This window comes from Crinia signifera, chromosome 5, assembly GCF_055691185.1.
Source record: "Crinia signifera chromosome 5, ASM5569118v1, whole genome shotgun sequence".
In the NCBI taxonomy this organism is placed as follows: Eukaryota; Metazoa; Chordata; class Amphibia; order Anura; family Myobatrachidae; genus Crinia; species Crinia signifera.
In genome coordinates, this window is record NC_139221.1 from 83795636 (window position 1) to 83811489 (window position 15854).

The 15854-nt window shown below is 43.6% G+C and overlaps 1 protein-coding gene across 6 annotated transcripts in view; it reads right to left on the reverse strand.

Moving 5' to 3' along the window:
• METTL4 (methyltransferase 4, N6-adenosine) overlaps positions 1 to 15854 on the reverse strand; it is a 212860-nt gene that overhangs the window by 186186 nt on the left and 10820 nt on the right. For 5 of the 6 annotated variants that reach the window (XM_083187565.1, XM_083187560.1, XM_083187562.1 and 2 more), the window contains exon 2: positions 7229 to 7291. The exons of the other annotated variant lie outside the window; for it this stretch is intronic. In XM_083187565.1, the coding sequence (XP_083043691.1) occupies positions 7229 to 7291 (63 nt within the window). The remainder of the gene's footprint in view (positions 1 to 7228; positions 7292 to 15854) is intronic. 6 annotated transcript variants of the gene reach the window in all.

Below are 15854 nucleotides of genomic sequence, written 5' to 3' on the forward strand. Positions count from 1 at the left end.
CCTGGTGATTCAGATATGCCAAAGCTGTGGCGTTGTCGGTCTGAATCCTTAAAGGGAGCCTCTGTAATCTCTCACGCCAGAGAAATCACCTTCCACACAGCTCTCAGTTCCAAGATGTTGATCGGCAAGGCAGACTCCTCTGAGGTCCACAAGCCTTGCAGACGCAGGTCCAAGACTACTGCCCCCCAGCAACTGAGACTGGCGTCGGTAGTGACTACCAGCCAGCTCCAGGACTGCAGGTACGGACCCCACTGAAGGGAATCCACCTCCGTCCACCATTTCAGGGAGGATCGAGTTTCTGAAGACAAAACTATTTGTACTAACTTCATGGTCTGAGCATTTCCTGACCAAGTTGTCAGAATGTTCCACTGGAACACTCGAGAGTGGAACCTGGCGAACTGCAACGTCTCGAAAGACGCCACCATCTTCCCCAGCAGCTTGAGGCACCTCCATACTGACGTGCTCTGAGACCCGAGGATCTCCTGGACCAAGGCAGCCAGATCCCTGGCCTTTGCCTCTGGTAGAAACACCCGATGCACCTGGGTATCCAGAACAACCCCCAAGTCTCTGTGACGGCACCAATTGAGAATTTTGTAAATTTAAAAGCCAGCCGTGATCCTGCAAAAACCTGATGGCTTCTGCCAAGTGACTCTTCAACATGTCTGCTGACTCCGCTTTGAACAGCAGGTCGTCCAAATATGGAATCACTGTGATTCCCCTCAGTCGAAGCACAGCCGCCATTACAGACATTACTTTGGTGAATACCCTTGGCGCTGTGGCCAGGCCGAAGGGCAACGCCTGGAATTGCAAGTGCAGGTCTCCTATCGCAAACCTCAATAGAGCCTGATGTTCTGGGTGGATAGGAACATGAAGGTACGCGTCCTGGACATCCATGGACGCCAAAAATTCTCCCTGGTCCAGGCTTAGCAGCACTGACCGTAGAGACTCCATTTTGAAATGGTCTACCCACAAATGGATATTTAATGACTTTAAATTGAGAATCGGTCTTAAAGACCCGTCTGGTATGGGCACCAGAAACAGAGTGGAACAAAAGCCTTTTTTCCACTCCGCTCTGGGGGCCGGGATCACCACACCCTTCTTTAAAAGAGAGTGAGCCGCTCCCAAGAGAGCTGTACGGAGCCAAGCCTCCTTTGGTATTGGTGTGGGAATGAATCTTCTTGGAAGAAGACCTTTGAAGTGTAATCCTGGGTTATAATTTCTAACACCCAAGAATCCCGGTCTAACAATGCCCATGCGTCTTTGAACAGTGTCAGACGTCCCCCCACCTTGACCACCGCCGGGCAAAACCCTTGGCAGTCATGCGGAGGGTTTGTCCTCTCCTTTTGTGTTTGGTTTCTTATGAAAGGAACCAAATTTAGACTTTGGGGCCTTGCCCCTGGAGGACTGAAACTTTCCCCTAAAGGACTGCCCTCGAAAGGACGCACCTCCTCTAGGGGAGGGCCGAAAGGACGGCCTGAAAGCAGAAAACCTTGATGTCTGCTTGGCTGCAGGGGCTGGCAGTAAAGTACTTTTGCCACCTGTGGCCTGCTTAATAATCTCTTCCAGTTCAGAGCCAAATAACAGCTTTCCTTTAAAAGCTAATGCCTCTAAGGCTTTCTTAGACTCATTATCTGCCTCCCAAGCCTTAAGCTAGAGCACTCTCCTGGCATTTACAGACACTGTGGAAACTCTGGCAGCCATTTTGAGAGCTTCCTCCTCAGCCTCCAGTACATACTCTGCAGCTGCTTTTAAGCTTCTCCGCAAGCAATAACACACAAGGGTCAGCGTGTAAAATAGTGCACAAATCACTGGCCCACACAATCATGGCCTTAGAGACCCAGGTTGAAGCAATCAGAGGGTGTATTGCCTTGAGGTTACCCTCCAGCTTTTTGTCTACGGGGTCCTTAAAAACGCTGCTCCCCCTTGCACTGGTAGCACAGTGGCTTTTGACAAACGTGCCACAGAAGCATCTACCACTGGGACTTTTTCCCAGAGGTCAGCATGCGCCTCAGGTATGGGGTACAGGCTTAAAATTCTTTTAGGCATCTGAAGCCTTTTATCAGGGGTTTTCAAGGCCCCTTCCAATAAATCTTGTAACCCCTCGTCTGCAGGGAAAGTAACAGTTTCTTTACGCTGTCTCTTAAAAAACACCCTTTGCAGGAGTTTTATCATCCACAGACAAATTCAATGCCTGTTTAACAGCAGTAATCAAATCCTCCACCCCTGAGGCTGAGGACTCTTCAGAATCATCACCCTGCTCCCAGGGAATGTCTGAATACTCTCCTTCCTCATCAGCAGCTGACATGGCACTGAATAAGACCTTTTAGGGGTCCCCACAGAATCACCATCAAACTTGTCCAACAAGTAATTAAACCTGCTGATTCCCTTAGCAGTATCCTGCCTGACCTGTAATAAGTCAGGATCTGTCTGGATCAGAGGCAAGGAGCCCGAGGACTGCTGAGATAATGGCAATGGTCTAGGGGAAGTTACCAGCACATCACTCTGCCTGTCCAGCCATGCACCAAAGCATTAACAGACCTGCCCAGGGACTTGGCCCACGCAGGTTCCGATAGCACTACCCTCTGGGGTTCACTCCCCATGGGTTTCACAGCAGCGCAAGAAATACATAAGCCCCCCCTGGCCATCTGCTCAGGGACAAATTTCAGTGTACAACCACTGCAAGCGCTCAATGCATTTAAGGCTCCCTCCCCCAAAACCACAGACTGTTGCTCAGACATGATGTTCTCAAATAACACAGTCACAGCGCATTAAATATACAGGCATTATTACAGTGTACTCAGTCACTTAGCTGTCTGTAGTCTTCATAATGGGGAAAGCGATGCCCAGGAAATCCAATCACTCTGTCAGGATCTGTAAGCCAGCTCAGCTCCGCTGCAAGCGTTCCGAATGACGCCAAAACAGAGTGAGGGAAGAGACCAAGTCCCTGCTGCTGCGGGGTCTGTGGCTTTTGGCGCCAACCACCCCCAGACAGCCGCTCCCATTGCAGGATTTCCTAGTTCCAGTATCTCCCCCTCAGCTGGGGACCACTCGGAACATGCCTGTAACACACTGCTGTCCTCTCATATAGGAGCTCAGTGTGTAAGCTCCGCAGAAAATGGCCGCCGCCATCACAGAGCGCCTGTCCCCCATGATCCCCACCTAGCGTGAAGCCGGTTTTAGAACGCTCCTGAGCCCAGGCAGCTTCTTAAAAGAAGCTGTAAGCGCTGCACAGGGAGGCCAGACAGCGTCTCCCCTGTGCACAGCGAGCTGACAGGACGCGCTTCTGTCAGCTCCTGCTGCGCTAGCAGTGTGAGGATTCACTAAGGAGAATCCTCACACTGTGCCTACCTAGCTAGTGTAAAAGTTAATAAAACAATGAAAACCCTAACTAACTCTAATCCTTCGGCTGCTCCGGCAGCCCTTTAGAATAGCACCCACTCCAGTGGGCACCTAACACGAACTGAAGAGTCTGGGATGCAGAAGGGAGGAGCCTACCACTCTAAAGCTTTAGGATAGGTGCCTGGCTCCTACGGACCCTCCTACATTCCAATGTTGAGCTGTGTCACCAGGACCATTGAAAGAGAAAGAAAAATTTTCACAGGGTCACTTGCTGATAGCTGGAGACTTTAATTCTGTCTTAGACCCTAACATTGATAAAACTGCAGCACAACCCTTAAAACATTCTTCGGAAGTAATACGCACCTCACACAACCTCACCACTGGTCTGGCCAAACTATCTGTTTTGGACACATGGCATCTAAAAAAAAAAACTTGATAGCCAGAAACTACACACATTATTCTGGCCCTCACCAATTGTACTAAGTCCCACCCGATAATTTCTCATACGCTTGATGTCTGGGACATGACCAATAGAAAATTTAATCTAGCCCTTTGGTGCCTTTGTTTAATAACCCCAGCTTTCGCCCGGGGTGTGCTCCGATCGCCTTTGGATATTGGTGGAATAGTGGGATTAGATTTCTTAACGATATTTCCCAAACTTCTTCCTTTCCCACCTTTGCGGAAATTCAAACCTTACACTCAATCCCTCATAAAAATTTATTTTAATATCTCCAAATAAGATATTTCCATTTTTGGAAAATCACATATGGCTGCAAGTCCCTTGTCTTCAGTAGAAAACCTAGTTTTCCGTAGAGCATCTAGTAAGGGGCTTATCTTCTCTGTACCTTTTAGTGTTGCCTTATAGTTCAAACAATAGAGATTTACATGAAAAAGCATGGGAAAATGATTTGGGGGAGACACTTGAGGATAAAGAATGGTCCGATATATACTCTAATGTAGCCTCTAGTTCAATATGTGTAAGATTAAGAAAACGCATACAAATTATATTATAGATGGTACAACTGTATGTCCCAGTTACGCTTAACAAAATGAACGCTGAGATTTCCCCCCTTTGTTGGAGATGTAAATGTGTGGATGGCACATTTCTACATATTAGGTGGGATTGCCCTGTTTTAGTCCCTCTCTGGCAAAGTATAGCAGCTCTAGCTAATTCTAATTTATCAATACATATTCCTTTCAGAGCTGGCTGTTTCTATGAAGATCCCAGAGGCATCATGCGCACAGAACAAAATTCTCACTCTTATAGTTCTGGCAGCCAGATCCTGTATTGCAGGCCATTGGAGATCTTCGGATCTACTGACATTGGCTGAAATCACTGCCGAAATCTGGCATATTCATTCTATGGAGTACATTACTAGCATTTTGAAAGGCTCTTCAAAAATTGTATTAAAGTCTGGGAACCCTGGACCACTTACTTTAATGTCACTCCGGCTTTTCACTAAGTAACCTAGTAAAAGATTCTGTGCTAGTTTGCATGACCTTCTGATGATTATATTGCCCAGCCAGGTTGGATCCCTCCCCTTTACTTTTTCTCCCTCCTTTTGGCCTTCTTATGGCTATTCCTCTTTCTTTATTAGTTTTTAATATTCTTTAATATTATAATATCTTAAAACCAAGAGATATCTTTGGAATTTGTTAAACATACCAATTAATACTTCTAATTTTAATTGTGAAGCCTCTGCGTAGGTTTTCTTGTAATTTCTATTCTTGACATTTCTAATAAGATTTTCTCTTGAAAAAAAGGGTACTTGTTTCCTATCACGGCCACAATCGCGGGCATGTTAAAATATTTAACATTGAAGCCTATGCAATGGACCCGATTTGTCCATAGGCTTCAATGTTAAATTATTTTAACATTGAAACTGAGTCCATTGAACATAGTAAGAAATGGGAAAAGGCCATTTCTCATTGGCTATGGCCCCGTCATGTGTGTAAAAAATAATGGCCCCCCATTGTGGACGCCACCCCCACAATTAATGCGAACCCGAAGCGTGGCGAGCGCAGCGAGCCCGCGAGGGGCGTCGGTGCGCGTCCTCCGACCTTTTCATTCCCCTACTATCCACGTCGGCGTGGAGTTGAGAATAGATTAGTGTGGCGAGCGCAGCGAGCCACCGAGCCCGAAGCGTGGTGAGCGTAGCGAGCCCCTCGAGGGGACGCTGATACCTGTGAAGCCCGCGAAGGGACGCAGGGATCTGTGAAGGTATCAGCGTCCGCTCGCCACGCTTTGGGCTCGGTGGCTCGCTGCGCTCGCCACACTAATCTATTCTCAACTCCACGCCGACGTGGATAGTAGGGGAATGAAAAGGTCGGAGGACGCGCACCGCCGCCCCTCGCCGGCTCGCTGCGCACGCCACGCTTCGGGTTCGCGTCAATCGTGGGGGTGGCGGACACAATGGGGGGCCATTATTTTTTACACACATTACGGGGCCATACCCAATGAGAAATGGCCCATATTGTCCCTTTTACCATTTATTACTATGTTAGGACTCAGTTTCAATGTTAAAAAAATTTAACATTGAAGCCTATGGACACGATGGACCCGATTTCTCCATAGGCTTCAATGTTAAAATAATTTAACATTGAAGCCTATGGAGAAATCTGGTACATCGCGTCGGTCGCGTCGTGTGCGTTTTGGTATGCACCCGACGCGACCGACACAATTTTTCCGACACGATAGAAATCGTGGTGGCCGTGCTAGGAAACAAGTACCAAAAAAAGTTTTCTTTTTGTGTGTGTGTGTGGTTGAATAAATGGCTCTTACCAAACATTACTAATTTATGCCATTAACTACTCAAACATTAAAATAATCTATTAAATTAAACTACAATGATATATGGGGGCATATGTAATAGTGTCTGGGTCTGCCAGTGGTTGTGGGATGCCAGCCAATCTACGTGATGTTTTTAAAGTGGTAATCATTTAAAAGACAAAACCATGTCATGCAAATCACTGACAATTAAAAAAACATCTGCGTTCAGCCAGCATTCTGTGCCTCCAGTGAAATTGGGAGCTATTACACATGCCCCATGTTTTTAATTCCAAGATATATGGTTTCAATTTCAAACATTTTTCGCTAGTAATTTAGACTATAAAACCTCAAAGGAAACATTTGTCATAATGTAAAGCTGGATACACACCTACAGATTTATCTGTCCAATCTGTGGGGACAGAAACCAGATGTCCCCACATGGGAACAAACAACAACTGATCATTTACTCCCAATTGCTGGAAATCCATTTGATTTAACAAATGTATCCAAACAATCAATGATGGCTTCAGAGTAAAGGCTGCAGCACAGTTCATAACTCAAATGGGGAAACCACACCAACTGCTGCCAATTTGGAAATGCCATTCCAAACTGACTCACTGGCAGTGGGTGTAGCTCCTCTATTTGAATGTTCAACTGTGCTGCAGCCCCTTCTCTGAAGCTGCCACTGCAAACAATAGTTTTTGTTTTGTAGCATCTGCTCCCATACATTATTACTATGTACCCAGCTTAAAGCATAATGGGCCATATTCAATGAGGCCGTTAAGGGGGTTAAACGTTGGGGATCGCTGAAAACTAGTTTAACCCCCATGCTGGCCGCTCACCCTATTTTACGCTTTGGGGGATTCCCCTAAACAGCGAAGCGAGGGAGCCCGCTGCATTTAGCCACAAGCCTCTCTGTTTTAGCGGCTGCACACGCCGTTTCCTCGTCGCTGCAAAAACCTAGCGACAGTGAAATGGCATGCGCAGGGGGTCAGTTGAATGCTGACCGCGTGAGCTGTGACAGCGAGCAGTCAGCACTGCCCGCTGTCATAGCTCACAAAAATCATTGAATATACCCCAAAAATATAAAATGGCTTGGGGGACCGATGACTCAATTACCTTTTTGTGATACTCCTGGGCATCCAACTCCCCTTGATTAAAAACATTTGATCGTTTCCGTTTCTGTAAGAAGGAACAAACATTAGGAATACAGAACTAGAATTTTCTAGAATGTGCTTGATAGATGCTAGCTCAAAGGTAATTTGTTGCTATGGGCACCTTTTCCACTGCTTAGTGTTCACAGAACAGCTGTATAAGAGACCCTTACATTTCAAAATGAGGTTCCATTATTCCAAATCTAACAAATAGTGCTATAGTAGGCAGCACACTGTATCTGGTCACTACTTGTTTACTTCGCTTTCATTCTATTGTAGACAGACTTTCAGCTGACAAGTGGCTATAGCACATACAGGCCGAGAGATCACTCAAGCCCAATCAGTTGTCGAAGATGCTGATGATATAGTACAAACTGCAATTGAAACCGAATACAACAGAACAGAGTGTTCTTCATGCAACACACATTTATTTTCCACTTTCACAGAATCTATTTGTGTTGAAGTCAAGAGAAGAATAAAAATAGTTTTCATTCAAAAAAATGTTCTCTGCCAACAAGTTTATAGCCACATTCATTAAAAACAGCCCAGTTGTCCATTGCATTTGCACTGCCTAGAGTATCACTATATATTCTCAACTCCACGCCGACGTGGATAGTAGGGGAATGAAAAGGTCGGAGGACGCGCACCGCCGCCGCTCGCCACGCTTCGGGTTGTCGTCTATCGTGGGGTGACGACGGGGACATCTATAATGTGAAATGGGTCATATTGGCCCATTTCACATTTTTTTTAATGTGAGATGGACTTAATCAAGTCCATCTCATCTTGTGCCATTATAATGGCACAAGACTGACGCGATCCTCACGATTTCAATGTTAAAAAATATTTTAACATTGAAGCCTATGGCAAAATCGGGGGCATCGCGTCCGGACCAATGTTAATGGTCCCGACCGACGCGATGCCCCCGATTTTGTACCTTTGCCGGCAAAATGGACCTGATTTTAAAGGAAATCGGGTCCATCGTGTGGATCGTGTACCTTAACTTAAAGGTACACGATCCACACGATTGTGGCCGAGCTAGGAAACAAGTACCAAAAAAGTGATATGGTGCTATTTTTAGTCATGAAAATGTGCGAATTTGAGGACATGTGCGATTTGGGAGACATGGTAATGGGTGGTTTTTTTTGTATTTTTTTTTTTTTGGAACGGCGTAGAGCCCAATAAAGGGGTACCCCCAGGCTTCACACGTCCGGGGCTGTCCCCGGCGTCAGTGGGCGGTGGACGCCGGGCTGATGGGCGTAAGTTTTTTTTAAAAACATTGCTTTTTACAGATAAATTACAAGTCCGTGCAGACCTCCCCTGCATGCTGGGACCAAGCGAACCATAAGTCCCAGCATGCAGGGCATTAATGGGCCCATTTGGACTTGTAGTCCACCTGTAAAAAGAATGTTTAAACAAAAAAAAAACAGAACAGTAAAACTTTATTATACAAACACTAATTTTACAGAAATGTTCAGAAATGGCCCCAACGCAATCTAATGAAGCATGAATAATGTAAAGAAAAAAGGGTTGAAATCCTAGTGTTTGTACTTGTACATACATTACATGCACATGGGCATAGAAATAGATTATAATAGAGTGCAATGCAAAGCAAGGCACCGTGCCTGAAGCACGGGGAGCACGGCAAGCCATGCGAGGGAACTTATACAACGTCCATGACGAACTATGTTGACACACAACAAAAATGAAAAATATACTGTATGTTGATCAAATAAAATGAGAAACTCATGTCGACCGTTGTGTACCTTTTGACCCTGTCAACCATTAGTTGTTGACGTTTTGATTTTAGACCTAAACACTGTAGATCTAAAATAAATAAACCACTTATAATACATACAGTAAATCAACAGGGAATGTCGCATACTAATAGCCTATTTAAAGTACCATTAATTAAAGCACAACTGCACCCACACCAAGAGACTCACTGGCTGTCCCACTGTGTGCAGAAAACAATATTTTAGAGATTACCTGAATAAGAAAAGATTTAATGTGTGCTGAAGACATAAATCCATCATATTTGAAGGTAATGCTTGCATAATTAACTACTTCAGAAAGGTTGTGTCTTTGCTTGAAAAACTAGCACAATTCCCCAATTCCCCTAGGCCAGGTACTCAAGAAGACTGTTAAATGTTACTTTTTACAACACAGCTGTTCCTACAATTATAGAACTGTCAAGCGTTAATTAGAAAGAGTGACTGTTGTTTTCCACTGCTGCAGAAAATGGTAAGCCCGAGACTGGCAGTAGATGAAAAAATAACTGTGCCATTCTAAAATAAAATGCCATTGTAGAAATGCAGGGGCAAGCACAGGATTCAAAGGTACTTGTGTATTATCACGGCGCCCAGTTTCCTTACATTCGCTACCATACTGAAATCGCATCGCATGTCAAGTTATAGTGGCATGCGATGCGATTTCGTTCCCGCTCACTGTCATTCCCGCCCCCTGTCAATCATTCTGAGGTGAATTTCTGGCAGGAATGGCAGCAGACCTGCAGCAGAATTATCCGAAATGGCTATGGCTGTACCTGTAAATATGTTCAGCTTGCCTAAGACGGAGGAGGAGGCTGTCCAGTTCTTTCAGCACCATCATCTGCTGCCGCAGAATTGCACTAACGGGCACCCTATGCGGTGGTCTGTGAAGGAGTGTATGTGGCGGTGCCATGTCAAAGCATGCCGTCTGAAGGTGACCCTAAGGGCGGTATTCAATGAGCCTGATTCGCCATGTTTTTATGGCGAATTTGTGCTGTTTGGCAAATTTCTGACTAAAACGGTGAAATCACCCTATTCAATAACCACATGGCGAATACATTTCAAGGTTTTTTTCACCATGATTCACCGAGTAGCAATCGCTATCTTTTTATGGTGAAGTGGAATGTGAACTTTTAAAATAAAGTGTTTTGTTTTTTACAATTGGTGTAAAAAAATCAGTAATTTTATTCTGAGGAGGGGCATGCTATTTTTATTCATGTGCTGTAAGCACATGAATATATATTTAATTTTTTTTTTTTACACAGCAGCCAGCAGGGGGCGCCGGAGCCGAGCCGCTCATTACATATTCATATATTCACTGCACCCGATCGTTACGATCGTGTGTAGTGAATATACGCTCCCCTGCTGGCACCCCCGGGGGGCAGCCTGTGCTGCCTGGCACCCGGGGAGCCCACCTACCCCCCACAAAGTTCTGGGGCAGGCAGAGAGACTACCATCTCTCTGCCTGGCACCATCCTCAGGCTCCCTGCGGCAATCGCCGCAGGAGCTCATATTCGCCAGTCAGGGGGAACGAGCCCCTGACACGTTAAATACCGGAGCCCGCCGGTTCCGGAACGTGGCGAATGTGCAGCGAAACCTAAAAAGGATTCACTGCACCTCGCAGGTATTCTCATTAAATACCGCCCTAAGAGCGGGGCATTGGTTTCCGGGGTGCCGATTAGCATTCCTCACCCTGATAAGATTCATATATTCCTGGGCAGAGGAGCTCACATCCATCGATTATTGTCAGCGTGAGCTCCAAATTTCAAAGAAAACTGCAGTCCTGTAAATGAATGGATGCGGGAGGCCTGTAACATGGACCTGATTGCGCAGCGGCATATCTGTGGGCCAGGCCACATTGTTGACGTCGATGAAAGCTTATTCTTAAAGAGAAAAAGCAATGTCGGTCGTGTTTTATCTCAACAATGGATTTTTGGCGGGATCTCACGTCAAAGTGGCCAGTGCTTCATTACTGTGGTGCCAAAATGTGATGCCACCACTCTGATGGCGGCCATAAATGAGAACATTGAGCCGGGCACAACCATTTATTCTGATTGCTGGCGGGCGTACAGCACAGAGAAATTGGAACTGGCTGGATATAATCATGCCAGAGTTAATCACGGATACAACTTTGTTGACCCGATACAGGTGTACAAACACAAAACATCGAAAGGCTTTGGGGCTCCTGCAAATGACGGAACAAGCGCCAAAGAGGCACAGCACGTCACCATTTGCAATCCTACTTGCAGGAGTTCATGTGGCGTCAAACTTTGGGTGCTGATAAGCCATTTGAGCGCATCCTTCACGCGCTGACGCTGCTTTCAAAGGCAGATTGAATGTTGTATTATCTTTTTTTGGTAATTTTTTTCCTCATTAATCTTGTTATTCATGATTGATTGCTATTTTTATCATTATTTATTGTGATTACTTGATTTAATATGCTCTTTCATTATAACTTATTAAGTACATACCAGTTTATCTTTATTCATGTTGTTATTCTTGATTGTTATTGTGATAAGGAGAATTTTTAAAACCTCCACCTGCGCATACCTTATATTAGACTAGATCCTTTAAAATCAATGTGGTTCCATTCAATATAGCTTAGTATATCATAGATCCATATGCAAAAGAAAAATTGCAGTGATAGTGTAACACAGTTTTAATTGGTTCAAAGCAACATACAATGGAAAAAATTCCTATTACATAAAAACTGTTTGACAGATAAAAAAAGATTTTGGCACACAGGCACAAAAGTCCCCCCCTTTGAGGTAACAGCTGAAATGGTTTTTACCAGATGTGGTGGAACTGTCTGGTTAAGGAACAGTTCAAAAGCGTGTTAGTGAAGTCAGGGCAGCAGCCCGGCAGCATATACTCTGGTCCACAAGTCCGCGGGTAAGCACCAAACAGCAGCCGGTAGTACCTCTCTGGGGAACGCCGACGCGTTTCGACCGCTATACGGTCTTTATCAAGGCTCCTTTTGCGTGTGTGCTATGCCGTCCTATTCTCCCTTTTATTCCCTAAGTCCATCCGTAATTGACATCCGCCCGTCAGTGGGCAGCATCACCGGAAGTGATGTATCATCTATCGTCTTTGCCGGAAGTTTTGCGGTAACCATAGTGATCTCCGCTACGTCCTGTACTTTATTTACTGGTAACTATGGGAGGCTCCGTAACATCCGCTTTTGTCTTGACAGGAGATTGTGATAATTTTTAGGTGATTGTTCAAGACAAACCAAGAGCCTCGGGGACTGGAGATGTATGTTCTTACAATATGGGCATGTTACTACGAGTCCCAGCTGGGCCGCCGATCACTCGCATTCCATATGCCTTGTCCGTCTATATAACATGCTGTTTTTTTTTACTTCAGCTCTTAGTTTCCAGTCAGTCCCAGATAGTTTGAAAGTGCAATGTGCAAAGAAAAAGAAATACATATGATTTGCAAAATTGAAACATGCCTATATACAAATAATTTGATAAAAAGATAAATATTTCATTTTGGAGGGGTTAAAAGAGGGCATTAAAAAGCTGATGGAATTTAAGACACATGGACATATTTTAAAAAACTCATAAAAACCATTTCAATTCAAAGTCCGCGTTTAGTCCATGCGGCTTGAGGGTGTTGAATTCATAAATGAGTTTCATTTCTGTTCTAGCTAGCTGTGTGTCAATATCTCTTCGCCTTCTGTCACCCTTCACATATTTAAAACCTAGGAATCTTTTTATATGTTTGGGGGAGCAGTTATGATGATTTTTAAAATGCTGGGAGAGAGAATGGGTTTCCATGCCATTTTTTATATTTCTGAGATGTTCTCCCATACGTGTTTTTAGTGGGCGGGATGTACGCCCTATATACATCAAGTTGCAGGTGCATTCCACAATGTAAACAATGTTTTTAGTGTTGCATGTTATAAATTCTTTAATTTTTTTAGGGACCCCATTAATCTCTGTGTTTTCAACTTTCCTGTTGTTGTTTGGAATGTTTTTACATGCAATACACATTCCGCAGCGGTGGAATCCAATGCTTCGTATTCCTCTCCTCACTTGATTTACTGGGTGAATACTTCTCGTTAGGGTGTTTCCCAGATTTGGTGCTTTGCGATAAACAAAGCTTGGTTTATTTGTAATGTTGGTGCCAATTATGGGGTCGCATTTCAAGATGTCCCAATGTTTTTGAATTGACTTTTCCAATATTCTGTGTTGAGAGCTATAGTTTGTAATAAAAGCCCATTCCATATTCTTTTGTTTTGTTCTTTTCTCGTTGTTCTGGAGAAGAAGGGGTCTGTCCACTTTATTGATCTTATCTAAAGCATTTTTTATTTTTTCTGTTTTGTAGCCACTGTCTATGAATTTTCTCCCCATATTCTCCGCTTGTATATCATAGATGTTATCGTCAGTGCAGTTCCGTTTTACTCTTTTTAGTTGACCCTCTGGAATGGAATTCAGCCAGTTCTCATGGTGGCAGCTACTGAGGTGTATGTAACTGGCTGAATCTGTGGGCTTCACAAAAGTTTTCGTGTTTAAAATGTTGGCTTCACAATAAATAGTTATATCTAAAAAATCCACACTTTGCTCACTGATGTTAAAAGTTAAGTCTATATTGGAGTCATTAGAATTGAGATATTTGCAGAAATCTTCTAAAAGCATGCGGTCCCCCTCCCATAAAAATATAATATCATCAATGTAGCGATTCCAGGTCACCAGGTTCGCCCCATATGGGTTATTGGTCCATATGTTGTCTTGTTCCCATTGACCCATAAATATATTTGCATAACTGGGGGCGAACCTGGTGCCCATCGCTGTACCAACTTCCTGCACATAAAACTCCCCTTTAAACATAAAATAGTTGTTAGTTAAAATAAAGGTTACACCTTCTATTATAAATTTTTGTAAGTCCGGGTTTAAAGTGCTGTTTTGGAGGAAGTTTGTTATTGCTTGTATACCCTTTTGGTGTCCGATAATAGTATACAGGGACTTCACGTCCGCTGTAACTAAAAACATCCCAGGTTTCCACTCTATGGTTTGTATCTTCTGTAGTAGGTCCTTTGTATCCTTTAAGTGGGATTTGTTTGTTAGGACTAGTGGCTGTAGATGGGTATCTATGAATTCAGACATGTTTGCAGTCACCGAGTTTATCCCTGCCACTATGGTACGCCCCGGTGGTTGAGTTGGATTCTTGTGTATTTTTGGTAACACGTATATTACTGGTGTAACCGGTTCTAGTGTTAGTAAAAATTTGAATTCATTTTCTGTTATAGTTTTCTTTTCTTTGTAGACATTCAAAAGTGTGGTAAGATCTTCCAGAATCCTTCTTGTGGGGTCCGATCTCAATTTTTTATAGGTTTCTGTGTCCCCTAATTGTCATATATTAAAGGAAACTACATAGATACATTCTCGACAATGGTACAAGAAGATGTGAAGAATATAGACAACAAAATAAAGAAATCAAATCTAAGCATGAAGGAAAGAAAAGCTCTGAAAGATCTTAGAAAATCCGGAGTTGGTAGTGAAACCAGCAGATAAGGGGGGAGGAGTCGTCTTAATGGATAGGATATGGTACGAGGCAGAAGTACTCAGACAATTAGGGGACACAGAAACCTATAAAAGATTGAGATCGGACCCCACAAGAAGGATTCTGGAAGATCCCACACTTTTGAATGTCTACAAAGAAAAGAAAACTATAACAGAAAATGAATTCAAATTTTTACTAACACTAGAACCGGTTACACCAGTAATATACGTGTTACCAAAAATACACAAGAATCCAACTCAACCACCGGGGCGTACCATAGTGGCAGGGATAAACTCGGTGACTGCAAACATGTCTGAATTCATAGATACCCATCTACAGCCACTAGTCCTAACAAACAAATCCCACTTAAAGGATACAAAGGACCTACTACAGAAGATACAAACCATAGAGTGGAAACCTGGGATGTTTTTAGTTACAGCGGACGTGAAGTCCCTGTATACTATTATCGGACACCAAAAGGGTATACAAGCAATAACAAACTTCCTCCAAAACAGCACTTTAAACCCGGACTTACAAAAATTTATAATAGAAGGTGTAACCTTTATTTTAACTAACAACTATTTTATGTTTAAAGGGGAGTTTTATGTGCAGGAAGTTGGTACAGCGATGGGCACCAGGTTCGCCCCCAGTTATGCAAATATATTTATGGGTCAATGGGAACAAGACAACATATGGACCAATAACCCATATGGGGCGAACCTGGTGACCTGGAATCGCTACATTGATGATATTATATTTTTATGGGAGGGGGACCGCATGCTTTTAGAAGATTTCTGCAAATATCTCAATTCTAATGACTCCAATATAGACTTAACTTTTAACATCAGTGAGCAAAGTGTGGATTTTTTAGATATAACTATTTATTGTGAAGCCAACATTTTAAACACGAAAACTTTTGTGAAGCCCACAGATTCAGCCAGTTACATACACCTCAGTAGCTGCCACCATGAGAACTGGCTGAATTCCATTCCAGAGGGTCAACTAAAAAGAGTAAAACGGAACTGCACTGACGATAACATCTATGATATACAAGCGGAGAATATGGGGAGAAAATTCATAGACAGTGGCTACAAACCAGAAAAAATAAAAAATGCTTTAGATAAGATCAATAAAGTGGACAGACCCCTTCTTCTCCAGAACAACGAGAAAAGAACAAAACAAAAGAATATGGAATGGGCTTTTATTACAAACTATAGCTCTCAACACAGAATATTGGAAAAGTCAATTCAAAAACATTGGGACATCTTGAAATGCGACCCCATAATTGGCACCAACATTCCAAATAAACCAAGCTTT